The sequence below is a fragment of the Sinocyclocheilus rhinocerous genome, unplaced genomic scaffold, assembly GCF_001515625.1.
Source record: "Sinocyclocheilus rhinocerous isolate Xijiao unplaced genomic scaffold, SAMN03320098_v1.1 scaffold1152, whole genome shotgun sequence".
Lineage (NCBI taxonomy): Eukaryota > Metazoa > Chordata > Actinopteri > Cypriniformes > Cyprinidae > Sinocyclocheilus > Sinocyclocheilus rhinocerous.
In genome coordinates this window covers 2,237,841-2,265,057 of record NW_015625590.1, presented here as the reverse complement: position 1 = coordinate 2,265,057, position 27,217 = coordinate 2,237,841, and the positions used below count along the sequence as shown (strand labels likewise).

At 37.5% G+C, this 27,217-nt stretch overlaps 4 protein-coding genes across 9 annotated transcripts in view; all 4 read left to right on the top strand.

The window, feature by feature from the left end:
* Positions 1-15,790, top strand: part of LOC107756890 (unconventional myosin-Ic-like) — a 54,671-nt gene extending 38,881 nt beyond the window's left edge. For 3 of the 4 annotated variants that reach the window (XM_016574212.1, XM_016574234.1, XM_016574228.1), the window contains 28 exons: positions 3,416-3,614; positions 4,102-4,182; positions 4,373-4,603; positions 5,548-5,646; positions 5,820-5,933; positions 6,063-6,134; positions 6,425-6,544; positions 6,807-6,886; positions 7,726-7,831; positions 8,201-8,281; positions 8,371-8,462; positions 8,578-8,672; positions 8,816-8,862; positions 8,960-9,040; positions 9,871-9,976; positions 10,597-10,714; positions 11,095-11,208; positions 11,318-11,394; positions 11,484-11,637; positions 11,760-11,919; positions 12,007-12,090; positions 12,346-12,439; positions 12,540-12,595; positions 13,237-13,372; positions 13,665-13,735; positions 13,829-13,926; positions 14,065-14,164; positions 14,262-15,790. In XM_016574212.1, coding sequence (XP_016429698.1) covers positions 3,416-3,614; positions 4,102-4,182; positions 4,373-4,603; positions 5,548-5,646; positions 5,820-5,933; positions 6,063-6,134; positions 6,425-6,544; positions 6,807-6,886; positions 7,726-7,831; positions 8,201-8,281; positions 8,371-8,462; positions 8,578-8,672; positions 8,816-8,862; positions 8,960-9,040; positions 9,871-9,976; positions 10,597-10,714; positions 11,095-11,208; positions 11,318-11,394; positions 11,484-11,637; positions 11,760-11,919; positions 12,007-12,090; positions 12,346-12,439; positions 12,540-12,595; positions 13,237-13,372; positions 13,665-13,735; positions 13,829-13,926; positions 14,065-14,164; positions 14,262-14,288 — 2,893 coding nt within the window. In that variant the 3' untranslated portion in view covers positions 14,289-15,790. The remainder of the gene's footprint in view (positions 1-3,415; positions 3,615-4,101; positions 4,183-4,372; positions 4,604-5,547; positions 5,647-5,819; positions 5,934-6,062; positions 6,135-6,424; positions 6,545-6,806; positions 6,887-7,725; positions 7,832-8,200; positions 8,282-8,370; positions 8,463-8,577; positions 8,673-8,815; positions 8,863-8,959; positions 9,041-9,870; positions 9,977-10,596; positions 10,715-11,094; positions 11,209-11,317; positions 11,395-11,483; positions 11,638-11,759; positions 11,920-12,006; positions 12,091-12,345; positions 12,440-12,539; positions 12,596-13,236; positions 13,373-13,664; positions 13,736-13,828; positions 13,927-14,064; positions 14,165-14,261) is intronic. The other variant, XM_016574221.1, reaches the window with a different exon arrangement.
* A 166-nt stretch (positions 15,791-15,956) lies between these two features.
* LOC107756915 (protein NLRC3-like) lies at positions 15,957-20,864 on the top strand. Of its 2 annotated transcripts, none has more exons than XM_016574246.1 (8): positions 15,957-16,675; positions 17,220-19,090; positions 19,332-19,754; positions 19,872-19,958; positions 20,181-20,264; positions 20,353-20,436; positions 20,522-20,605; positions 20,687-20,864. In XM_016574246.1, exons 2-8 carry the CDS (start codon positions 17,271-17,273, stop codon positions 20,778-20,780), a joined length of 2,676 nt encoding a protein of 891 aa, XP_016429732.1. In that variant the 5' UTR covers positions 15,957-16,675; positions 17,220-17,270; the 3' UTR covers positions 20,781-20,864. The 2 variants fall into 2 exon arrangements, with proteins under 2 accessions (XP_016429732.1, XP_016429740.1); XM_016574254.1 differs by having other exon boundaries at positions 17,215-19,090.
* Positions 20,865-21,753: 889 nt separating this feature from the next.
* On the top strand, positions 21,754-22,753 carry LOC107757448 (nucleotide-binding oligomerization domain-containing protein 1-like). The gene is made up of 5 exons (XM_016574928.1): positions 21,754-21,818; positions 22,031-22,114; positions 22,203-22,286; positions 22,372-22,455; positions 22,547-22,753. Exons 3-5 carry the CDS (start codon positions 22,204-22,206, stop codon positions 22,638-22,640), a joined length of 261 nt encoding a protein of 86 aa, XP_016430414.1. The 5' UTR covers positions 21,754-21,818; positions 22,031-22,114; position 22,203; the 3' UTR covers positions 22,641-22,753.
* A 2,169-nt stretch (positions 22,754-24,922) lies between these two features.
* Positions 24,923-27,217, top strand: part of LOC107756874 (large neutral amino acids transporter small subunit 4-like) — a 31,569-nt gene continuing 29,274 nt past the window's right edge. For both annotated transcript variants that reach the window (XM_016574202.1, XM_016574194.1), the window contains exons 1-2: positions 24,923-25,094; positions 26,572-26,798. The gene's annotated coding sequence lies outside the window, so the exon portion shown is untranslated. The remainder of the gene's footprint in view (positions 25,095-26,571; positions 26,799-27,217) is intronic.

The following is a 27,217-nucleotide window of genomic DNA, read 5'->3' as shown; positions in this document are numbered from 1 at the left end:
TATGTGGAAAAGAATGTGTTTTTTTAACCTTAAACCGCATAAACACATTTCATTACACCAAATACACAAAATAATGTTCTTAATGTTAAGCAACGTCATATGACCCCTTTAATTGGTTCAAAATCCAATATGATAAGCTTTCATTAAACGGTCAAAATATATATCACAAAACTACAGTGCCCCACACATGACATGCAGGAAAAAATATTTATAGATTGGGGGCACGAATTAAGAATTTGTTCCCGCTACGTGTATATTTGTATATATATACGTATATATTTCGACTAGTCGACTAAACGGTACATCTCCTACTAGTCGACACTGAAAACAATAGTCGATTACACGGCAGAAAAAAAAACTAAAAACATGATTTTATCATTCAAATTACCGTCATTTTAACATTGCATTTAAAACATTTTAAATAACAAGTTAAAATAAAACGTTTGAAAAATAATACATTATTTTTAAAAGTTTATCTGGGCGGAAACTACATTTTTTTACCTCAGACCTCACATGCGTTCTTCGTGTCAGTTGCGGCGAGTTCAAAAATGACCATGCGAAAGAGGAGAAGGTGTGGGATTATTTTGAATTCGAAGGAAACTGAAAAGTTTTGTGTAAACTGTGTAATGTCAAATTGTCTTACAATAACTCTACTGGAGCATTGCTTAATCATATTCAATACAGGCACGTCGGCGTTAGCTTAGAGGCTGGCCAAAGCCAGCAAATGTCAATCACGTCATTCACTACAACCCGCCGGCGCTGCGATCCCATCCGTGCCGTCTATTCCTCTAACGAAGACCTACTTCGGTGGTGGTGCGGGATGTCCAGGCGCTTTCTGAAACTCTATCGGCTTGCTTTTCGTTATCTCTGCGTGCCTGCGACTTCAGTTCCTGCCGAGCGCGTTTTTTTCAAGTGCAGGAATTTGATTGTTAATCGCCTCAGGTCCCGTCTTTCACCAGACCACGTTGATAATTTCACTGAACAAATAACGCATGGTCTGAGTAAGTAAAATGGGCATTGTTGCATTTTGTTTTTAGACAATATAGCCTACACAAGGTATGTTTTTAAAAGCCTTTTAATGCTATTTCTTGATAAACCTTCCTATTGTTTTTGACTTGTGTTTTAATATGTTGGCTAACTTTATATGAAGATTAAGAATTCTGTGAGGCTATTGATTTATTTTCCATTGTTCTGCATTTCCCCAGCTGATTTGAATAAATAAGCTATGCTTTGACCGACGTTGAGTGTATGCTCTTCTTTTATTTCTCTCTCCTAGGTTCACGAAACGGTCGTCCATAAAATGCATTGCTGTTCTGTTGTAAGTATTCTTTTGGGTGCATTATGCAAATATTTCCACATAGTGGGGTAGATATGTGGGGGCGTGTTAGAACGAGCCGGTTTAGGGGGGCGTGGCAGTCTTAACTTTGATAAAGAATATCTCTTTGGTTTTGAGACTTTAGTCTTTGCAACTTCAGGGATCTTATCTATGCACAATCAGCTTGTAACACTCCAAAGAGAAAGGAAAACTTGAAATCGCATCATATGACCCCTTTAAGTATTTCAAATATAGGCTATTATATATGCTACATGCACGCACAGAGTTTTTTTTTTTATCATCTTTTGGGGGTTTCTTGCTTTTAGACTAGTCGACTAGTCGGATACAAAACTTTCGTTTAAACGACAGTCAAATGAAATTAGTCGTCGCGCACATCCCTATGTGGACGGGAGAGTTCATCTGTCACTGCACACGGCACGCTCGACAAACTTTAAACCCTTGATTTCAAACTAAGCTGTGCTATATCTAGACTTATTCGAATTTTAGTCTTTTTTTTTTTTGTATTTCTAACTATTTCTTTATATGTTAAAAATATTATAATATAATTACAGAAGTTTCCATCTAAAATAAATTACATTTTTATCAAGTTCAAACATTTTTTTTTTTCATGTTTATTCATTTTCAAATTATTTATTCCTAATTTTGTAAATATTATATTAAATAAATATAAATTTCACAAAATGTGAATGTTATTTAATTATTAAAACACCAAAAAACATGAGAAATTCCAGAGGGAACCAGTGGCTCGAAAAAGCAAATTCTCTTCCACATTTTAGGACTACAAAATTTCAGTGAACATTTCTGTTGAATACTCATTATTAAATGCAAATTGTATTAAATATTTATTAGTATTAAATATGCAAAATGCTTAATCCACATTTTTATGCACTTGGTGGATCTTGTTTATCTTCCTTGTTGTCTTCTGTTAGTAAAGAGGAAATTCCCATAGAATATCTGTGGAATGTTGACTATAAACTGAAGTTCTGCTACAATCGTAACATTCATAGACTCTTATCTGTAAGGTTTGTGTGTTGGGGGGGGGGAGCTTTCAGTTGTCTGGAGGGATAAAGGGAAGTGTATAAAGTTATAGTTCACCGAAAGCAGACTGTTCATCTCACTCTGATAGCAGATGTGTAAAAGTGATGAAAGCATTATCTCAGCTCTTATACAGGCTGAAAAAACACAGACCGTCTCTGGTGTCACCCTGCTCTTTCCTCATGAAAATCATTGGCAACTCCATCCTCACTGGGCTTTTCCACTGTTTACACAACAATGTAACTGACACCTGAATGTCCTTTTAGGCTTTACCAAAAGAATGTGTTATTTTAATGCTACCAGAAAAGGAATTTGAAACAACATTGCACATACAATATAACACCAAGAGAAATTATTAGAAATATTAAGGGCTGAATTTAAATTAAATACTTGTATTGTAATAGAAATAATAACTATAATGAAAAATAACTTATAGAATAAGTTCTTAATAAAATAACTGTTTTAAGTACTATAACTGAAAATTTTTATTGTACAATTTTTATTATTGTATTTTATTTGTACTTCTGCATTTATTTTATTTTGATTCATTAAGTTCATGCATAATCTTATTTTTTTTATATACAATTTTTAACCTATAATGATAATTAATTTATCTACCTATTATTATTATTATTGTGCATTATTTGTGTGTATTATTATTTATTATTATTTGTGTAAAATGTAAATGCAATCAGAAAAAAATCAAATACAAAAAGCAATAATGTTACTTTATTGCTTTTTTAGTTTTGTAATTTTTGCTTATGTCATAATTATTGTATTTTGATGAAGTCAATTCAAGCAAATTTAATTAATGAAATTAAAATGCTGAAAATGAAAACAATCTGATTTCAAATATGTACATTTTAATCTATATAAATATTTATTTTTATTTAGCTACTTCATTTTATCTACTTAATTTAACATTTATTATTATTATTATTTACATAATCTTACAGTGTTGATTAAAATAATTTTACTTTGTGAACTGTCATTTGGTAAAATATATAACTAAGCATTTATGATCTTGACATATTCCCTATACAGTTATGCCGTGGCTGATAATGCGTATCGCTCCATGCGGACTGAGAGACGGGACCAGTGCATCCTCATCTCAGGTGAGAGTGGTGCTGGCAAGACCGAAGCCTCCAAAAAGGTTCTACAGTACTACGCCGTCACCTGCCCAGCCAGTGAGCATGTGCAGACTGTCAAAGATCGCCTGCTACAGTCCAACCCTGTGCTGGAGGTAAACATGTACACAGCACATGTAACCCAACATGTTTCATGACATACAATTTTACTAATCTCCAGATGCCAGCGTATAGTGGTGAGATCAGTACGGGGCGTAATTGTTGCCCTGGACTTAGCGAAAGAATGACTCTCAACGATGCCAAGGAAAAGATGCTGAGTTTATTCTGAGCAGTTTGTAGCCCTAGTAAACCTCTCCAGTAATTATGCGCCACTGTTATTATCTGTGCGATAAGACTGGCGCATACATGAAGGACGTCTAAAAATGGGAAGGCCAACGGAAGCAGCACAGATGGCCGTTCTGCCAGATGTTTTGCAGATGTGGTGCTTCCCTGTAAACTAGCAGTGTGTGTGCATCCACTAGACTAGAGCGTGTGTATAATCGCATTTGTCTAAATTATATAACTTGTTTTATCTGTATGCCATCCTGAATTGTTATATTCATCAATTTTCCTTCCCATCGTTGTTCGTTTTTCTTCTCTCAGGCATTTGGAAATGCGAAAACTTTACGAAATGACAATTCCAGTCGCTTTGGGAAATACATGGACATTCAGTTCGACTTCAAGGTGAGTTTGCTCATGTGTTTAACAATATTATTGTCATTAAATGATCATCAAATCATCTCAACTGCTGTGATCCACCTTCTGTCGATACACCTTTACCCTTACAATGCTCTCCTTGGTTTGGGGATTTGGCTGCATCCACCTTCGTGTTTATGTGTGTGTGTGACATTATGCATGCTTGCATGTGTGTCAGAAACCCGGTATTATCCCCTTTGCTTCTCCCTTTGGGTGTCCCCGTTGGCAGGGTGCTCCGGTAGGAGGTCACATCATTAACTACCTGTTGGAGAAATCACGTGTCGTGCACCAGAGCCACGGCGAGAGGAACTTTCACATCTTTTATCAGCTTATCGAGGGAGGAGAGGATGATCTGCTGAGGAGGCTGGGCCTGGAGAAGAACGCCCAACAGTACCAGTATCTGGTGAAGGTGAGAGACAGACCTCACATTTTTTGTTATGATTACAGCAGATGTCTAAGGTCTGAAGAAAGCTGTATATTTGAGAAAAAGCTGGGCTTAGAAGTTAGCACACTCACACATGCTTCAGCCACACCGGGTCATGCTGGTCAAGTAGGCCCATCAGTTTCTGTCGTCTCTCCATTAATAATTAAAGCCTGTTTCCACCTTAGAGTAATAAAATAAATAGGTAATTATAACTGTTTCCTACATGTGACTTTTTTCATACTTTGATCTTCTATCTTACAATGTGACGTTACATCTCACAGTGTGGTTTTATATTGCTCAATTACGATCTCATTATTGCAACTTTATATCTTGCCGTGTGACTACATTACCGTGTTTTTTGTTATTGCGATTTTACATTTCACAATGTGACTTTACACCTTGCATTGTGACAACATCTTAATTTCTTGTTATTATGAGTTTATATCTCAAAATTGCGAATTTAATTATTTTAAATTTTTTCTGTTTGTAATATTTCTTAAAAACTTAATGATTTATATCTGTCATTATTGGCACTATTTATCTCACAGTTTTGACTATTTACAACTTATTTCTCACTATTTCCCGAAATTTGGCTGTATTTCACATCATGACTCTCATTTTAAACTTTTTTTTTTCACAATTACCTTTGTTATTTTTTACTTTAATGCAGAAATGGCATTAATAATCAATAAAAATGTCAAAAAGCCCATTAATATTTTTCAGCTCCTTTACCACATACATTTATGTTGGACTTTTGTATGAGTATTCATCATAAATGGCATCATAAATTTTCTCACAAGTATGTAGGAATGTCCCTCTGTTGCTTCCCCTCGCTCCCCTGGTGTTTAATAGAGGAAGTCAAGAGGAGCCCCTCCTCCCTTGGTTTCCGCTGTTGATTGAGTGCGTGAGTTTTTTTTTTTTTTTTTTAGGGTAACTGTCCCAAAGTGAGCTCCATAAATGACCGCAATGACTGGAAGATAATGAGGAAAGCCCTGAGCATCATTGGCTTCACTGATGATGAAGTAGAGGTATGACAGACAAACCGACCAATTACAACACACACAGTGAAGAAACAGAAACTTCTCCCTCTTTGTCTGGGCAAACAATTCTTATTTTTGCAATCTGGTGTCAGAAATTACACACTTTACCTTTTAAATTGTGATTGTTCCTCTCATTCACACCCATCCCTTTCTCTCCACAGGAGCTTTTGAACATTATTGCCAGTGTACTACACTTGGGGAATGTTCAGTACGGAGGAGAGGACAGTGGCAGAGCCTACATCACTACAGAGACACAGATTAAATACTTAGCCAGGGTAATAGGACAGTTTATTTATATCACTGTGTTTATTAGTCTAAGTGTTTGTGTTTAAACCTCTAACCATGTGTTTTGAAATTACATGGCAGGGGTTTGACTGTTTGTGTGTGTATTTGTGATATTGCAGTTGTTAGGTGTGGACGGCACTGTTCTTAAGGAGGCTCTAACACATAAAAAGATCATTGCCAAAGGAGAAGAGGTATGTTTCCAATTTTTTCTAGAGTGAAATATTAGTTAGTAACGTTTTCTTCCAAAAATTTAATTATTAATAAAATATGAAGAATCTTAAATCACAGATTCAATTCAAAGCTTTTATTAAAACCATCTGTAATAAAATAGTGCTGGTTAGCTTTAAAACTTTTTTTAAAAGTGTTTAGTTGAGTATTCAGTTTCAGAGTTGGTGTGTACAAATGTTGTATGCGTGTACCATATGTAATAAAAATTACTATGAATGTTTCCATAATTCCACTGCCTGTGTTTGTGTTGTAGCTGATGAGTCCTTTAAATCAAGAGCAGGCTGCTTCAGCACGGGATGCCTTATCTAAAGCCATATACGGTCGTACTTTTACTTGGCTGGTCAACAAAATTAATGACTCTCTGGCCTTCAAGGTATGGACTCATTCTGTTGTTAAATACACTATTAGACTCCAAGATATACACTCCATGGCTTAGCAAATTCTCCCTTAGAGGCTAGTATCTCAAAGTGAATATTTGGCGCCCCCACATGGAGAAAGCGTGGAAATGGCATGCCATCTGATTATGTGATATTGGAACACATTCTCGCCATATGATCTTACAGGCTGTGTATGTTTAGTCTGAACGGCATGCCACAGCTGTTGTTGAATATTTCTGTGCTTTTAATGTCTCACAGGATGATTCATTCAACAGTAAGAACGCCTCTGTCATTGGTCTACTGGACATCTATGGTTTTGAGGTCTTTCAGAACAACAGGTAGAGTAAATACATAAAATGTAATTACATTTTATATAATATTTATGTTATACAATGTAACAATATATGTATACTATATACTATATTTAATGTAATATTGCATATACTGTTTATTTTATATATGACACACATACTGGTAAAAAATGTATAGCCTGAATGCACTGTAAGTCGCTTTGGATAAAAGCGTCTGCTAAATGCATAAATAAAATAAAAAAACTTTAAATGACTAAATATAACTATATAAATATATTACTATAAATATAGCTATACATATTTAATATTAATTTGAATATTTTAAATAATTAAACATAATTAAATTACATTATTATTGTAATATTTAATGACATGTTTATATTATAATATTAAATATTATTGTAATTATATTGTTTTACATTTAATATTTTATTTTTGTTTATATTTTAAATTATAATTATTATATCCATCCATTCTCCAAACCACTTGTCCTCTGTCAAGCTGCTGGAGCCCATAAATTATATATTTTATATTTTTATTTTAATTAGTAAATCTTTAGCATGAATATTTAATATGAATATAAATTATTTAACATGAGTATTTTAAAATATTTTCATATTGTATATATATGAAATTAATCATATTAATGATCATACTAATCATATTATTAATAATTGTTTTATATTCAGTATATACTATTTCATACATTAAATAGAAAAATAAAGCCTTCCTTTTATTATTTTGGTTATCTTTGAATCTGGGTAACTTTCTTTCTTTCTTTATAAATGTATTTATTTATTACAAGAGTATAATCAGACTAAGTTTCAGAGATAACTCACTCTGCCTCTCTTTGTCTGTCCGTTTAGTTTTGAGCAGTTTTGTATCAACTATTGTAATGAGAAGCTGCAGCAGCTCTTCATTGAACTGACTCTGAAGTCGGAGCAGGAGGAATATGAAGCTGAGGGAATTACGGTGAGAATTCCCAGAAACACATACGCATTTGCGTACTGTACACATACACAGCTCAGCATATGTGAGTCGTGTGCGGGGTGCTGGAATGGGGTCTTACCCGCAGCTCAATGGGCACATTATGGGCAAACGTGCCGTGGGCTTTATTTTCATGCTGTATTAGTATGGTAATGCTGACCTCACATTGCCGATAAAACATTGTGAAGCATAGACTGTTAAAGAAAGCCTGTTTGTGGCCTTGATTCGTGGGTGGGCTGGGAATGCTCTTGATTTTGCATTCCTTGAATTTTATATCAAAAACAGCATCACAAATATTGAATATTTTCCTCTTAGTTCAAATGCAGTAATGCTCATGTTTTTGTGTTTCTCCAGTGGGAGCCTGTGCAATATTTTAACAACAAGATCATTTGTGATCTAGTGGAGGAAAAGTTTAAAGGAATCATTTCCATCTTGGTGAGAATGCTCTCTGTGAACTTCCATCAACATATTAGATATTGGTTTAAGCTGCTTAAATCTAAAATTATTGACCTCTCTTTCTACAGGATGAAGAGTGTCTCCGGCCTGGAGATGCCAGTGACATCACCTTCCTGGAGAAGCTTGAGGACACTGTCGGTGGCCATGCACACTTCCTAACGTCAGTCACGCCACCTTCCTTTTGTTCTTCTAATATCAGACCTAAAATCATATACTGAGCATTTGCAAACCAATATATATGATATTTATACATCTTCATCTGCACTACATTACAGTCACAAGCTGGCTGATGGAAAAACCCGTAAAGTGATGGGTCGTGAGGAGTTCAGACTGATCCACTACGCAGGAGAAGTCAACTACAATGTGAACGGTCAGTTACTGAACGGAGGACAGCGATTAAAAATGAAGAAACGGAAAGAGAGTGCATCGTTGAACAAAAGCGGGCACTTATGCCCACAGATTTTCCCCAGGCTGAGCATTGACTGACGTCATTGTATATTTTCCAACTTCTAGGCTTCCTGGACAAGAACAATGATCTCCTTTTCAGAAACCTGAAGGAGGTGAGGGAACAGGCCCAGAGATATATATATATATGATAGGAAAAGTACAACATATCTGGGCTAAAATGTAAATAATTAAATGTGTCTGTATTTTCAGGTCATGTGTATGTCTGAAAATAAAATCCTCACTCAGTGTTTTGACCGAGAAGAACTCACAGACAAGAAACGCCCAGAGACGGTATCTATCTATCTGTCTATCTGTCTGTCCGTCTATCTGTCTGTCCGTCTGTCTGTCTGTCCATCTGTCTGTCTATCCGTCTATCTGTCTGTCCGTCTATCTGTCTATCTGTCCATCTATCTATCTGTCCGTCTGTCTGTCTATCTATCTATCTGTCCGTCTGTCTGTCTGTCCGTCTATCTGTCTGTCCGTCCGTCCGTCCATCCGTCTGTCTGTCTGTCTGTCCGTCTATCTGTCTGTCTATCTATCCATCTATCCATCTTTCTATCTATCTATCTATCTATCTGTTTATATGTAGATCTGTCTGCCTGTCCGTCTATCTATCCATCCAGTTATGATTCAAATAGTAATCTCTCAAGTATTAACTTTTTTAACTTAAATACTGCTATTTCTAGAAGGTTATATGTATATTGTGTCAAATGTTATTGTTTACCTTTAAGCAGGACCATAAACAACAAAAATTTGTTTGTGAATCAGTTCATAGTAGCATTTATACATAAACCACAACAGCTTGGCCTCAGTCCATGAAATTGCGAATCTCTGCTTGCCACCCACACTGTGAGGAATGCCCTGACACTGTGTACCTCTTCACTTCATGTGACTGCGTACAGTCCTGAATCCCCCCCAATCTCAGTGCCCACTCTGCACAGCTCCATTGGCCGAGTGTGGGTGGGCTGCTGTTTAGTTGTTTACTTGCATTGTTGACCACTGGCTTCTCCCACATTGTCACTGCCTGACTGGACTTGCACACTGTGGCTTGTGTTCTTGCTTATTTCTCACTGCCCGTCTGTTTTTCTTGTTCTCTTGTTCCGTTGGCTCGCTGGGACCAGGCAGCAACCCAGTTCAAGAACAGCCTGGCGAAGCTGATGGAAATCCTGATGTCTAAGGAACCGTCTTACGTGCGCTGCATTAAGCCTAATGATGCCAAGCAAGCAGGTTTGTGAACAATTTTCTGTACTTGAGTTTTAGTGCTGTTTATCACTTAGAAATGATTATTTTTCTCATTTGTGCTTATTCCTTTCAGCTGTTCCCTTACCATGGGGACAGTATTATTATGCTTTTGTATGGCAGTATTATGGTAGTTTGATGCATTCCATGTTTCTGAATTATTGCAATATTCATGTAAGATTGTATTTATGTGGTACTCCAAGGTATGTAGAAAATATTGTATTATTATAGGACATGAGAATTATTAGTATTATAATTTATTGTAAAAGTTATGTATTGTTGTATTTATTGGTCATATTTTTGGTACATTCTGGTTCTATCTATCTATCTTGAGTATTTATATGTATTATGAGTTTATTTGTGCAGTTTTTTCTTCTCCATGTGATTTAATGGATTCATTGTTCAAACTGCAGTCATTCGTTCCCTCACTCTGATTCTCTCTTACTTCATCAGCTCTTTTGTTTTGCCCTTGTCTTTTGTTGATATTTGTTAGCGTCTTTTGTTTGTTAATAAGCTCTTATCCTCATAAATAGTGGCAAATCTATAGTTTCATACATATATTACATTTTACGAAGCCTTGTTAAACTGAAGTTTATTTTTCTCTACAGGGCGTTTTGATGAAGTCCTCATCAGGCACCAAGTAAAATATCTTGGTCTGATGGAAAACCTTCGGGTGAGGAGAGCTGGCTTTGCATATCGCCGTCGCTACGAGACCTTCCTGCAGAGGTTGGCATCTACATGGCTGAAGAATATAAAAACTTGTTTTGATGCTGGTCTTATAATGGCACAACCTGGTTATTATTTCAAGTGTAACCCTGTTGGGTCACCAAACATACCTCATAACGGTAACCCGCTATATGTTTTTAACTCGTAGTTCATGTTAGCCTGAACCCAATTTAGCTGATTTAGGCTATTTTTCAGGAAGGCTCTCACAAAAAGCTTGTTTGTAACTCTTCACACTTTCTAATCCTCTTTTAAAAGCTCAGCACTTCCTGAGTGATAATTAAGGTCAAAGAGAACAAGGAGTGTGTTGAAAACAGTGATTCCTCTTTCTGCTTAAAATGTAGTTGAGTTCTGTGGGTAATGCTTGTGTTTTCCTGTTTCAGGTATAAATCCCTGTGCCCAGACACCTGGCCAAACTGGGATGGCCGTCTGGTCGATGGAGTGTCCACACTCGTCAAGCACCTCGGCTACAAACCTGAGGAGTACAAACTCGGCCGGTTGGTTACACAAATAAGTTTTTAAAAATGCACATTTTTATTCTATTAATATTTAAAAAATCTTTCTGTGGTTCCAAAAAAGATGAAGGCCATTTTCTTTCTTTTAAAGAACCAAAATCTTCATCCGCTTCCCCAAAACCTTGTTTGCAACCGAAGATGCACTAGAAGTCAGAAAACACAGCCTTGGTATGAGCCATATTCAAATACATATCATGTAACTCTTCACTGGATGGTCTGCCTAACCTTAACCTCCACAAACTGTTCTTCATGCACAGCTACCAAACTGCAGTCATCCTGGAAAGGCTACAGTCAAAAAACCAAATACCGTAAAATGCGACAATCAGCTGTCAAGATCCAAGCCTGGTGGAGAGGTATTCTGGCCCGCAGAGAAGCAAAGCGTAGGAGAGAGGCTGCCAACACCATCCGCAGGTCTGTGTGCATGACATGACTAGTACAATAATCAGTATGGCATCACATGTGTCTCATGTGTTCTGCCCAGTGAGAGAGCTTATGCTCACTTTTGTTTTTATCGTCTATGGTCACTGTTACAGGTTCATCAAAGGCTTCATCTACCGCCACCAGCCACGTTGCCCAGAGAATGAATACTTCCTGGATTACGTTCGCTACTCATTCCTAATGAAGTTGCGCAGGAGCCTGCCCAAAACTGTTTTGGATAAGAGCTGGCCAACGCCACCTCCCGCCCTCATTGAGGTGAGATATATCAGTCATGAATCGGTCACCAGTACAATCATGGACTCCTCTATGAGATGAGAGAGTATGCCTTCTTTTCGTTCACAGGCTTCAGAGCAGCTCCGCAAACTCTGCATGCAGAACATGGTGTGGAAGTACTGCAAGAATATCAACTCGGAATGGAAACACCAGGTGTCCCATAATATTTAATTTCATTTCATTTAGCTTTTTGTTTTGTGTTTTGTTGGGCTACTGTACTGAAAAGTACCTGTTGATACATTGTACATGGTTAAATATTTTATTTTTTATTATAAATAATTTTTCTTTATTATTAATTATAATTTATTATTAGTTCAATTTTGTATTTTTTTTTTATATTAGATTATTTATTAGTTTATTTTGATTGCTAAGTTACTGGAAAACAAGCTTTATTATCTGTTATTGCAGTTGGAGCAGAAGATGGTTGCAAGTGAAATCTTTAAGGACAAGAAGGACAACTACCCACAAAGCGTCCCAAAACTTTTTGTGGGCACAAGGCTCAGTGAGTTTTCAGCCTCAGTTTGGAGACTTCAGGAGACCTCGGTTTGGATTTCCTGTGTTGTATATTGTAATGTTTTGTTTTTTTCTGTGTGTGTCAAAAGGTGGCGAGGACATCAACCCTAAATTGCAACAGGCTGTGGGGAATGAGAAGATGAAGGTTGGTTAAATTCTGGGATGTTTGTTTGGGAAATCTCTCTTTAATGTGGTTGAGACTGTGGTTCACAACTCTTTTTGTATACATCCTCTCATCAGTCTCTCCAAAAAAGCCAGAAATCTGTCATTTTACATGACTGAATATGTGATCTCTTACACATTACTTCATTTCTCAGTGTTTCCTCAGACAGCATACAGTACTATACTATGTTTGGCCAGAGGAGAACAGGCCACCGACTGAGCCTAAGGTTTTTTTTCTATAGCATTTTGGTTCCTTGCCACTGTTGCCTTTGGCTTGCTTAGTTGGGGACACAATTTCTGGCAACATTGTTGATTTGACTGCACAGACACTATTGCAAGAGAACTGAACTGAGCTGGACGATGACATCACTGAATCAACAATGAACTGACTTTATCTGATAAACTGACTGTTTTCTATTGTCCTCTCGCATTATCAGCACACGTTTTTCTTCTTTAACACAGTAAAGTTGCTTTCACAATCTGTATTATATATATATAGTGCTATATAAATAAAGGTGACTTGACTTGACTACTATACATGACAGTATGTGAAGCATCTATGATTATAGACAGTATGTGAAGAAGAAAAGTGATTCTGCTAATATAATCCATCCTTCCCCACAGTATGCTGTTCCAGTGACTAAATATGATAGAAAAGGATACAAAGCACGCAACCGACAACTCATGCTCATGGCAGACAGTGCCATCATTGTGGAGGAGGCCAAGCTCAAACAGCGTATCGACTACAGCTCACTGAAAGGTGAGAAGAAGGACGGAGAATGACACAGCTTAAACTGTTTTTACACTTAGTATGATTACTTTCATACCAGTTGTAAGGCACACCATTCGCATGAAATGAACCGGAGACTGCGTTTTCAAGCAGACTTGAATGCTTTATTCAGAATTTTGTTCAAACCCAGTTCGAAAAGCCACTTTTTCCTCAAATTCAGACATTCATGCCAAAAGCTCTAGTGGGAAAACACCCATTAAACAAAAAGTGAATCACAACAAAGTAAAAAGTGACACACTGACCACTTCTGTTTTATCTGTAGGGATTTCTGTCAGCTCTCTGAGTGACGGCATGTTTGTTCTCCATGTTGCTTGTGAAGACAATAAGCAGAAAGTAAGTCTGGAGATCAGTTATTTGCTTTTAATTTCCTTAAGCGCTAAACCAACTGCTTTCAGAGTGAATATATGAACTGTATTGGTGTCACAGGGTGACGTGGTGCTTCAGAGTGAGCATGTCATTGAGACGTTAACCAAAGTGGCCATCTGCGCTGACAAGATGAACAGCATTAACATTAACCAAGGAAGGTCAGTTGTAGACAAAATTATTATTTTTTTTAAATAAAGCTTAAGTTTCAAGGCAGACTTGTGTAAATCTGAGAATTTCGTTTATGAAATTATTATACTTTTATTAATAAAAACTATTGCTTTCCCTTGCATGGACAGTATAAAGTTCAATGTGGCACAAGGAAAAGAAGGGATCATAGATTTTACATCTGGCTCAGAGTTGCTGATAGCCAAGGCTAAGAATGGACACCTTTCTGTGGTGAGCATTGATGATGAAATAAACTTGAATGGATGTTTATCAAGATTGTTTGTTTTTTTTTCTCACTGAAATAACAAACCTATTTTTAATTTCTCAGACTGCCCCTCGCCTCAACTCAAGATGATGGACGAGTCATGACCAAGTACTTCCTGCATTCTCACAGGATCTTCCAGATACGCTCCTTATTTCATCAATCACATGACTAAAGGCGGAGCTTCTCTCTGCCAATCAGACGCCAACCAGCTGCACCAAAAGCCGCTGCTTTAAGTTGTGAAATCCAGCAAACTTATTTATGTTTTGGGGGATTAATACTGTTATATGAATGTTATGATTTTATGTCAAAGCCAAGAAATAACAATATATATGTGCATTTTCCTGCACTCTTGTCTTTATCTAGCTTATTTGGGAAATTTTGATTTGTTAGAGAAGGTGACCTCAGCCATGCTAATGAGGTAAATCAGGGTTCATAATGAGTAGTTATTAGCTTCGGTTCTATTTATGTTCACCCGTGGTTTACTTTTAGTTTTCCATGGATTCTGCAATCCAAACCTACTCAGAACCAATACACTTTTGCCTTCATAGGAAAGATATTAATTACTTTTTGCATAGAGAAGATGACTTTGAGATGTTCACTTGAACGGTTAAACCTGTTCTACAAACTATTTGTGCAACATAATTTTGCTCACAAGTTATTAATATTAGCTGACGTGTTAAAAAGGAGGACAAACTTTTAGAGAGCGTACGCCAAGTGCATTGAGGGTGCGTGCCATGTATGAAAAGCTACCAAAAGAAATCTTAATGTTGATGGAAAGAATCTGCAAGCTATGTCTGGTGATAGCAACTATGCTAGAAAACCAGCCCAGTTTTTTTATATCGTGATTCATTCATTATTCTTTACCCACTTTAAGGGCTCAATCTGAGTTTGGAGATCAGTAAATATTTATTTTCTCAGTCCCAAATCTGTGCCTCAAAATGTTACGGTTAGAAAGTATCTTTGATAAGATAAGTGATCCTGCAAAAATGAGAAGAAATCCAGTGATGGACAAAAGAGTGATTTTTGAGAGTGGCCTTTCCTCCCACACTCCAGTGGTGAATCGCTCAGGCTTTGTGCTCCTAATACACTGGACACAATAATCTGTCATATTAATGCCATTTCCCACATTAGCACTGCTCTAAGCTCACAGTAAAGCTTGTGAGATAAGTTAGCCATAAGAGTAGGGTAAGTTGTATGTTATCTACAAAAAATATGTAACTTGGCTTGTTTATTTCTCTGAGGCAGGTTTGTGTATATGTAGATAAAAGGTAACAAAGCACTACTAAATGTTGGCAACCCAAATATAAATGTTATTTTAGAAACTAAAAAGTGGAAATTTGGCATACCCTTTGCACTGTAGGATTTCGGGCACCTAAAACTCTTGATAGCACAATTTTTTGATATTGCCCTGATGAAGTCGTGACCGTCAAAGGAGAATGATCAGAGAAACATTGAGCATGTGCCTATCGTAGCTGTTGTCATAGTTGAGGATGCTGAAAAGAAAACACTGAAAGGAAACACGTTAATTGGTTGTGTATGCATAAGTGCCGCATGTAATGTATTTAGAACAAATATCTATTTTTGACATTTATTAAAAATAAAAAATACCCCAAAATTGTCCACACAAACTCTTGGCCCCCAAGTTAAGATAATTCAAACTTGTGATTTTGTTTTATATATTTGTGTAAAATACCTGGAAGAAATCTCTCATTTTGAAGCAAACTGACAATGTATTTGAGCATATTAAAGCTGATTTAAAAAAAAGCATTGCCATGTCAGATCTGTATTTTTCATAGCATGTATGGGAATGGGTATTTGTGCTTGCATAATTTAAGGTAAGTCACAACTTCCCTTATCTTTTTTCCTTATGATCTAGTGGAAATGTAATTGTGCATTTAATAGAAGCAGTAATGCTATTAGCAAATTATCACGCTTTGGTACCATGATCCAGGAAAGGGAATGTGAGAGAGAGACTGATGGTGCCAATATGATGTCACTGGCAATTGATATTTGTTCACTTTTTGTTTTTTTTGTTTTTTTAATAGAGCCTGTACGATAAACTGCTGGAGTTGAATTAATTAGAATTGAGTGATTTCATTAATTAGTGTACACCGTGGTAGACAGAAACCAGCCACATACAATAAATAAGACTAATTCGGAGAAGTGCACGAGTGACTCTGACTTGGGCGGAGATCCTTCAACTTCTTCTATTCTGCTATTGCACAATATATCAAGTGACTTGGTGAAAAAAACAGGCTACACAATATTTCATATTTTAGACACCCAAAATGTTTTACTCTAGCGATGAATATATGTGTAATTTAGTAGTAGCCTACACATAATCCACAGAGTTTCGGATTTGACAAGATATGAGTTGTTCATAATAGGCTTACTGTATCGCACAGGATAGTTTCACTTTCAGCAGCTATTAAATCAATGAGATTCTACGGAAGTGTGGGAATAATGCGTGTGACCCTGTAAGTTCGTTTATTATATGAAATCATTTCGCTTTGTTTTTTCGCTGTGCTTATTCGGAACTGTTAATATATCCATTAGATTTACATGATTTATATAGTAATTTTAATGGGGGTAGACTTTTAAAGGGGTTTCTGATCGTTTTCCGGGTGTGAAGTATTCGCGCGAATCTTTGTTAACCAACTGTAATCTTAAGTACATTTTAAACAAATGTTTTGTGATTATATTTGTGATTGAAGTTATATTCATATACATTTTATTCATATACATTTCAATTAATCAATCATGTTCGTTGTTGATTTGTCCGACCGATCTAAACAGAAAATGCTCCATGAGCGCACTGTTGCCATAGTCACCTCCTCAAACGCCACTTAGCCAAAGTCCCTTTAATTATTCTATAGTCTTTGACTTAGCCTATTTGGAAGCTTGTGACTTTTATGGTTTGTGAAACGTTGTTTCTGAAATAGGCCTATTTATATGTAAAAAATAATAAAGTTTTGACTTTTTATACATTTTTTTTTTGACTTCCTTTGGGGGCAAGGTTAGGCTTTAATTAGGGGCCCCCAAACTCCCCCATAATCGGGAACTTTTAAAGTGATGGATGTTGGACCCTGTAGCGCAGAGATTCAACAGCGTCGCGTGGAGCTGGTGGAGAACTACAGCGAACACCTGACACGCCTTGTGGACGTACTGTTTAATGTGGGGGCAGTGACCGAGGAGGACCTCAGTCTTATTAGAGGTTCAGCTACTCGAGGTGAGCGAGAATGTATGCGAGTTCTGCTGGATGTGCTACATGGGAGAGGAGAAGAATCATGCAGAGCTTTTCTTTACATACTACCAAGTGTTCAAGATGAGACCGCCAAACTAGGACAGGCCAACAGGCAAGAGCATCTAAAAAAACACAAGGACATATTGGCCAGACAGCATGGCCTGGTGGACTATCTCAGCATCAGAGGACAGACTTTGGGACAGGATGAGACCGGGTGCTGGACTGATATCTCCTTCTCAAGACAAGCTGGTTATGCATCGTCTTCTCAATGCCGACATGAGTCAACAGGAGTTGGGGACGCTTTCAGGACACGAGTGGATGAGATCTGCATTTTCAAGGACGTGTTTGAGAATCTGCTGTGCAGCCCATCGAGTGGTGTGAACATGCTGTCAGGAGTTGCTGGAAGTGGGAAAACCACGGTTGTGAGACGCCTAGTGCGAGAGTGGGCTGCAGAAACCAACTTGTCTAAGATTATCCTGTCTCTGTCCTTTCGTGAGTTGAACCTCATAACTCAAGAGCAGAGCTTGCAGGACCTGCTCTCGGATCACTACATCCATCTGAAACCTTTCCTGCATGAGTTACTGAACTCAAACCCAACCCAGTTTTTACTCCTCTTAGATGGTCTGGATGAGTTCTGCTACCCTCTTAATTTCGAACTCACTCCCAAGTGTTCAGATCCTGAGCGGGTGCAACCTATACAATCCATTGTGGTGAACTTAATCAAAGGAAATCTGCTTCCAGGAGTGTCCATTTTCCTAACTTCCAGACCTCACGCAGTCTCCAAAGTTCCTCCAGTTCTGGTCAGCCAGTTTTACAGTCTGCTCGGTTTCTCTGTAGCTCAGCAGAAGCAGTACTTTGAGCAGAACTGCAGTTCTCCTGAGGCTGCCGATGCAGTGTGGGCTTCGGTGTCGTCCCATAAGCCCCTTCTCCTCATGTGCCACATTCCCGCATTCTGTTGGATCGTGTCTACTGCCTTGCATGATGGCAGCTCCTGCCTTTGTCCTGATTCTGTAAGTGCCAAGCCAGGAGAAAAAGAAGGCATTGGGGAAACCAACCAACCAAACTCTTCATTGGGATCTTCTGAGGAGAACTCAAAACCAATCACAATCTCTGAAATCTACTGCTGCTTTGTTAAATCCGTCTTGCTATTCCATGTGCAAGGGCGTAGCGAGGGCTCCCATCACACCAGGCTTCAGCACGCCCCTCACGTCCTCGGTGAAATGCAGCCTATACTCAAAAGCCTGGGAGCTATGGCCTTCAAAGGCCTCCTGGAGAGACGGTTCATCTTTGAAAGCTCTGATTTGAACTCTTTTAATCTGGACAGCACCAAACTCTCACAGGTGTTCCTCTCTGAGATACTTAAAGAGGATCGAGCGTCTCTCACCTTTGAAAAGGGCTTTCATTTTATCCACACCAGTGTGCAGGAGTTTCTTGCTGCCCTGTACTATGTTCTCCAGTCACTCTCAGGATCAGATCCATTTTCAGGCCTCAAACAGAGCACAGGCCGCTACCTTAAATCTGCATTTAAGCAAATGGCATCAGCTGTTAACAAATTCAGCAGACCGCAGCGTCTCTTCCGCAGACGTATTAAGAAGGCCCTTCGCTGTGGTGAACGACATCAGTCTGGACACATGGATCTTTTCTGCAGGTACCTTTTAAAACTGCTGTCATATTAAATGCATTTCATTAGCAGGTCAATGATGTGACACTCATCTTTTGTTTGTCTTTTTATTCAAAAATACATAAAAAATGCAATTCACATTTACAGAGTATTGAATGCAAATCTTCAATAGAAATATCATATAAATTGTAAAGGTTAGTTCAGGTTGTAAAATTTGGATTTACAATGACTCCATTTCATAACTGACCAGTTATTTCCGCTTATCCAGGTTTGTATGTGGCCTGCTGGTTCCTAGAACACGTCTCATCCTAAATGGATTTTTCCCTGATGGGCCCAAGATGCATCTGCTCCGTTGCCAGCCGTCTCCAGACCCGACTCCACCTTTCCTCCTCCATCTGTTACACTCCCAACTCCAGAGCTCCACCCTCAGCCCGGAGAGGCAGGTCAATGTTTGTCACTGTCTATATGAGGCCCAGGACCCTGGTTTGTCACAGCGGCTACAGAGTTGGATGAAAGTTCTTTCACGGCAGGCTTCAGATCAGTCCGATTCGGTAAACAGGGACTGGAGCGAGCTGGCTTTCCTGTTACAGCTCAGTCCAGATCTGCAGGTTTTAAATTTAGATGCTCAAGGACTCGATGCTCAAGGACTATACCAGCTCCTACCAGTCCTTCCTCTCTTCTCGACACTCAGGTAAATACTGTAACTGTAGGTATAAATGTTCAGAGGCAGATGTGAAACACTCAATGTAATTTTTTTTTTTTTTTTTTTTGTGCTTTGTGATATTCATTGTATGTTCTTTACATAAAGCCTGGGCCAGAATCCTCTTGGTTCAGAGGGAGCATCTGTGTTATCCCTTGTTCTGAGAAACCCAGATTGTCGAATTCATAGGCTGTGGTAAGTGGGGTAAAAAAAGTACAAATTTAATTTAAATATAGTCATTTTTAAAAAACTATAAAGTAAATAAAAATGTCAAATAAAATATTTGAAATAAATTCAAATGACATTGCAAATACTGTATCAAATTAAACAAAAATAATAATTAAATGTATAAATAAATAAATAAAAGTAGTTATGCTACAAGCTCAAATTTATTATGGCTGTGTATGTTCACTCTAGGGTGGTTGCGACAGGACTTGGCTGTGAAGGCCTGAAGATCCTTGTAGAAGCGCTGAAAGAAAATCGTACTGTGACTGATCTCAGGTGAACCGTGGGGGAAAAAAAATTGTTTTGGCTACAAATACAGATATGTTGCACTTGTCTTATGTTTGCAGTATCATTCTTTCATTAGAATGGCCATAAATAAAATTGGAGATGTTGGAGCTGGTTACCTTGCAGAATTGTTGAGGACGAATCGCACACTGACGGATATCAGGTAAAAGAGACTCCGACATTTCAGTCTCTCAAATCATTTACTCATCTTTAAAGTTCAATGTGTTTAAACATTCTGCATCGTATAGACTTCGTGACAACCTAGTGACAGACAAAGGAGCAGAAGTCCTCATGGCTGCCCTGAAAGAGAACACTACATTAGAGTATCTGTGGTAAGAAACATTTAGAGCTGATTTACTATAGTCTATTTCCTCATGATTCTGTAACACAAATATATTTTCTGTTCATCGCAGGTTGTTTGACAACAAGTTTACCAAAGATGGCGTCAAGAAACTGAAAGAATTTGCAAAGACCAGACCAAACCTTGACATTAAAGTTTGCATCTGACCCACAACCAACAAACCAGTGGAGTAGATCCCTAAAACATCATTTGCATTGCCGAACTGTTTCATGACAAACATTTTCATTCACACATTTTATTCACACATTATTTTACATATTGGTACAATTGCTCTGATATAATACTTTTAATACATATTAGACTGTTAAATGAATAGCTCACCCAAAAATGAAAAATTGCTGAAAATGTACTAAACTCTCAGGCCATCCAAGATGTAGATGAGTTTGTTTCTTCATTGGAACAGATTTGGAGAAATTTAGCATTAAATCACTTGCTCACCAATGGATCCTCTGCAGTGAATGGGTGCTGTCAGGATGAGAGCCCAGCTTATAAAAATATCACAATAATCCACACGACTCCAGTCCATCAATTAACATCTTGTGAAACAAAAAGCAGCATGCTTGTAAGAAACAAATCCATCATTACGGTGTGTTTTCACTATAAACAACTATTCCTTTAACCACTCAGGCTACTACTGCCCTCTGCTGGACTTTTAAGGAGCTGTCATTTGTACTACATTTGTGCATTAATCAGCGGTAATATTTTCAGAACTGTCTTAGGATTCATAGACAGTTCTTTCTAAAGACATTGAATTGCATTTATTTATTTTGTGAAAGAACTGCTATCTTTTTATTATAGAATCTTTACAGCTTTATCTTAAACCCACACAATCAGGTTTGACTGAAGCTGTATGTTACATTTTGGGGGCCCTAAAATGGCTTCTTAACACACATCCGTTCTTCTCCTACTTCTTTATAAATTATTGTCTTCTTTCTCTTTTCTGCTATAGTGTCTCAGACCAGTTTGACAACAATAAATGTGCCACAGTCACTGGTTTATTGCCCATTTTTGTGGGTGATTTTACATGCAGAGCTCAGGGCTGCTCTTAGAAGCTTCATTGTGCTTTGTGATATTCATTGTATGTTCTTTACATAAAGCCTGGGCCAGAATCCTCTTGGTTCAGAGGGAGCATCTGTGTTATCCCTTGTTCTGAGAAACCCAGATTGTCGCATTCAGAGGCTGTGGTAAGTGAAATAAATAAATAAAATTTTTATTTAAATAAAGTCATTTAAAATATATAAAGTAAATAAAAATGTCAAATAAAAATAAATAAAATCGACATCACAAATACTATATAAAATAAAATATTTAATAAATACTTCAATGCATAAATAAATAAAAGAAAATAGTCATGCTGCAAGCGCAAATTTATTATGGCTGTGTATGTTCAATATAGGGTGGTTGCGACAGGGCTTGGCTGTGAAGGCCTGAAGATCCTCGTAGAAGCGCTGAAAGAAAATCGTACTGTGACTGATCTCAGGTGAACCGTGGGGGAAAAAAAATTGTTTTGGCTACAAATACAGATATGTTGCACTTGTCTTATGTTTGCAGTATCATTCTTTCATTAGAATGGCCATTAATAAAATTGGAGATGTTGGAGCTGGTTATCTTGCAGAATTGTTGAGGACGAATCGCACACTGACGGATATCAGGTAAAAGAGACTCCGACATTTCAGTCTCTCAAATCATTTACTCATCTTTAAAGTTCAATGTGTTTAAACATTCTGCATCGTATAGACTTCGTGACAACCTAGTGACAGACAAAGGAGCAGAAGTCCTCATGGCTGCCCTGAAAAAGAACACTACATTAGAGTATCTGTGGTAAGAAACATTTTAGAGCTGATTTACTTCAGTTTATTTCCTCATGATTCTGTAGCACAGATGCCACAAATATATTTTCTATTCATCGCAGGTTGTTTGACAACAAGTTTACCAAAGATGGCGTCAAGAAACTGAAAGAATTTGCAAAGACCAGACCAAACCTTGACATTAAAGTTTGCATCTGACCCACAACCAACAAACCAGTGGAGTAGATCCCTAAAACATCATTTGCATTGCCGAACTGTTTCATGACAAACATTTTCATTCACACATTTTATTCATACATTATTTTACATATTGGTACAATTGCTCTGATATAATACTTTTAATACATATTAGACTGTTAAATGAATAGCTCACCCAAAAATGAAAAATTGCTGAAAATGTACTAAACTCTCAGGCCATCCAAGATGTAGATGAGTTTGTTTCTTCATTGGAACAGATTTGGAGAAATTTAGCATTAAATCACTTGCTCACCAATGGATCCTCTGCAGTGAATGGGTGCTGTCAGGATGAGAGCCCAGCTTATAAAAATATCACAATAATCCACACGACTCCAGTCCATCAATTAACATCTTGTGAAACAAAAAGCAGCATGCTTGTAAGAAACAAATCCATCATTACGGTGTGTTTTCACTATAAACAACTATTCCTTTAACCACTCAGGCTACTACTGCCCTCTGCTGGACTTTTAAGGAGCTGTCATTTGTACTACATTTGTGCATTAATCAGCGGTAATATTTTCAGAACTGTCTTAGGATTCATAGACAGTTCTTTCTAAAGACATTGAATTGCATTTATTTATTTTGTGAAAGAACTGCTATCTTTTTATTATAGAATCTTTACAGCTTTATCTTAAACCCACACAATCAGGTTTGACTGAAGCTGTATGTTACATTTTGGGGGCCCTAAAATGGCTTCTTAACACACATCCGTTCTTCTCCTACTTCTTTATAAATTATTGTCTTCTTTCTCTTTTCTGCTATAGTGTCTCAGACCAGTTTGACAACAATAAATGTGCCACAGTCACTGGTTTATTGCCCATTTTTGTGGGTGATTTTACATGCAGAGCTCAGGGCTGCTCTTAGAAGCTTCATAAACAGAAGTAAAAATGTAAGTGTAAAATACACAAAACCAGAGTATTCTTTGGTTAGTAAATGCTTTTATTTTAAAGATACCATATGAAACCATTGCTAAAATCACAGTAGTGTATATTAGAAGCATTTTTAATCATACAGACAGACAGACAGATAGATAGATAGATAGATAGATAGATCTGTGTCAGACTATTTCTTTTTGAAGCATTACACACTTGTCTTTCTGAAAGTTGCATAATATAGGTTCATGCATTGTTATATTAATTGTGATAACATCATGAAATATGAATTGTTATAACAAGTATTATTGCTTAGCAATGCTTACAATGCAAAGTACAAGTGTTGTTATGCAATAATTAAAACAAGATGTACAAATAGATGTTCAATAAACATTATATGGATTCTCCAGATTCCAGTTTGCTTTGGTAATGGAGTCTGTGGTTTGTCATCACTTCAAAGTTCAAACCGTAGTTCGTCAGAAGTATTATTCCATATATTGATGCCTGCTGCCTTGAATGTAAAAGCTTACCATTCATGTACATTCTCACGTCTGTTGTGATAAGTCGCAAACATTGCCTAAGTTTATTGAGAAAGAAAAAAAAACATAAAAAGGTGGAGGAGTTTCAACTGGTTCCGGAGGAATATTTAATATACTTAATCCCTTACAAAATAGCCATGTATATAGCTGCTATGTAGTTGCTCATTTAAACCACCAGATGCCGACGTGATGTTTTGTGACTCATCCCTTGTTCAGTTTAGTGCTTCGAAAGAGTACAAGAAACAACAACGATAAAGAGCTTTGGTCATTTGTTCAATTCCCCTGTATAAATGACCTGTTGTTTTACATGTTCTACTCAGTTAGCTTATTTATACAATGTGAAGTATCTTTGTTATACAGACCACTGATAAGTGCGACTTCAGAAGTTTGAAAAGAGCTTTAAATCTGATACCCAGAGAGCAAAGTGACTGTTCCTTTTTCTTGGGAAAACCATAATGTACATCGAGACATCTGGCGATTTCAATGACGATATTTTACAATATGCTTTAGTACATAACTCAGTCTTCCGGTGTTTTTGCAGTAATATAATTGGTGAATATCAGCTTGGCTACTATTATGAGAAATCATGAAGTATGAGGACGGCTTTGTTTGTTTTGTTTTTTTGTGTATTATAAATATTTAAAAGTCATCAAATGTAATCGAATACTGTAGAATGGTAGCAGGGACCACAACAGCACGCAATCCGGTGTGATATGTAAGTGTTCTTTGCGCTGGAGCGAAATATAATGTGAAATTATTTTTATATATATTCGCCGAGCGGCGCTCTGATTGGCTGGCCTCATCTCTAGCTCAGGAGCCAGCCAATGGGGACGTTGGCTTGTTTGTGTGAAGCAAGCGGTGCAAATATAAAATCGAGAATAAGAGATGTTGGAAAATAAATTGATGTATGAACATAACCCAAAGAGTGAAATCGGCACCAGAGGGTTGTTTATACCCTTTCTACTCTGAAGACAGCCGAAGCGAGGATTTGGTGAAGGAAATAGGTATTCATTTTTATAAGGATGCTCTGTTGTAAGTTTACCTGTTAAGACTGTTGATATTGTATTAGTAGTGTATTAGTTCACATAATCATTTATGAAGAAGTATTTTTGTTTTAAACCGATTAGATGTTTTTCCACAATTCTGCCATATGACAACGATTATCAGATTCCCACCATTCTTCAATAATTGTATTTTATCATGTCAATGCATGTTTTTCTTTTGCGTTATGAACTCTAGCTGAACTGAGATGTGTTGTTTGATTTCTATAAAGCGGTGTATTAGTTTTATGCCGCAACTTTGTTCAATGTCTACTGCAAACAGCTGTATTATATGCAACTTGCACTAAAAGCTTCGACAGTTGTTTATTTCTGAAAAATGCCTAATGATTGTCATGTGCGTGGCGTTTTATTTGATTCTTGTTGTTATACGGGCTCTCACATCTGCCGTCAGAAACCGTGTTTTGCAGTTTCATATGATGAATGGGAAATAGAACTGATTGTACATCATATATGAGGTATATATTACAAAATGCCCGCATTTATACAGCGAGTATTTATTTAGCCTAGTGCAGAACAATAGTGTGAAGCGATAACCAGGAAGTGCGTTTAACGCGTCTGTTATTCAGTGTGCAGAGAGTGTATACACGGAACAGCTGAGCTCTGTATGCATGATGAAGGAGGGGAGAGGGGTACACAACACAGGCGGAGGCACTGATGATGAGGATGCCTGTCCAGTTCAGACCAGTTTTAGGGCTGCTTGTTTTCCGCAGGATACTGCTTATCACAAATGAGACTCCGCGCGCAAATAGATCCAACCATGAAACGACCAATTTCCAATGTTTATTATGAAGCTTAAATGAACATATAAAACAGTTTGAGCAAGATTTCTATTTGCATCCCACAAACCGCTTCGCTTATGCAAAGCAAACAGAATCGAATCGTATAATTACGACGTAATGTCACGTCCCCTGTGGTTAAATAGATTTTGCACAAAGATATTAATAACGCAAAGCGATCAAATCGCGCCGCACTGGTTCGAACCGGCTGGCTCTTGGTCTCACGTGGAGCTGCTCTCTGAATCTGTTTACACGTAGACAATAAGGGGAGAAGCGAGCGTTCGAACAGCCAATCAGAGAATAGCAGGGCGGGACTAGAGGCGGGCAAGTAGGCAGGGTTTCAATCAACAACATTCTCTTTTGGAACTCAGCTGTTATTTTGTTTATGAGCTGTTTTGTAGCTAGGCGAGACAAAGAAACGGGATATAAATGATGTTCGGAGGGAGTTGGGGTTATGACAAATTGGCAACAAATGAACATTTACTATATGCTGTGAAAAACAATGTTGTGAAATCGTTGGGAGAATAAAAAAAATAAAAATGTAAAATGTGTCATTATACATGTATTTAATATGTAAATTTTTTATAATTTAATAATATTATTTAATATTTACCATTAAATATCTAATATTGTCACTTTCACAGGATTTCCCTGAAGTTTAGGGGGTTTTCCTCTGTATTACCAGCACATACTCTATCATCTCCTTCAGTCATGGCTCCTTCACTGGCCACAGCCTTCTCTAGGCGATGGTGGATGGCGATTACTGTGGTGATCGAAAATCTGTTGTTCTCAGCTGTTCTGCTCGGATGGGGCTCACTGTTCATTATGCTAAAATCAGAGGGATTTTACTCCTACCTCTGCAGAGAACCAGGTAAGGAGGGGGAGAAAAGGGTGCACTCAGTGCAGGTTGTGTTATAGAAACAAACAGAAATTTATTGACACTCATAAAGACATTAAATGCACTATTCACTATAGATGCCAGACTGAATGCTGCAAATAATTACGTGAGCATCAAAGGAAAATCTTACATATATACAATGTTAATTGTTGTAAAGTTTTTGTGTCCCTAAGCTGCACCCTCAAAGCAATGCCACACCCCCCTTGGCCTGTTCAGTTCCGTTAGCCCCAAGCTCCACCCACCCAATCTCAAGCCAATTAGAGCCATCTCACAGACTTTATTAGCTGCACCTGTGTCCACAGCCTACGCTTTGTTGCATGTGGTTGTACTGTGCAGAGGACTGAGTTTTACTCCTTTCATTCTGTTTTTCCTGCGTGTGCGTAATTGACCAT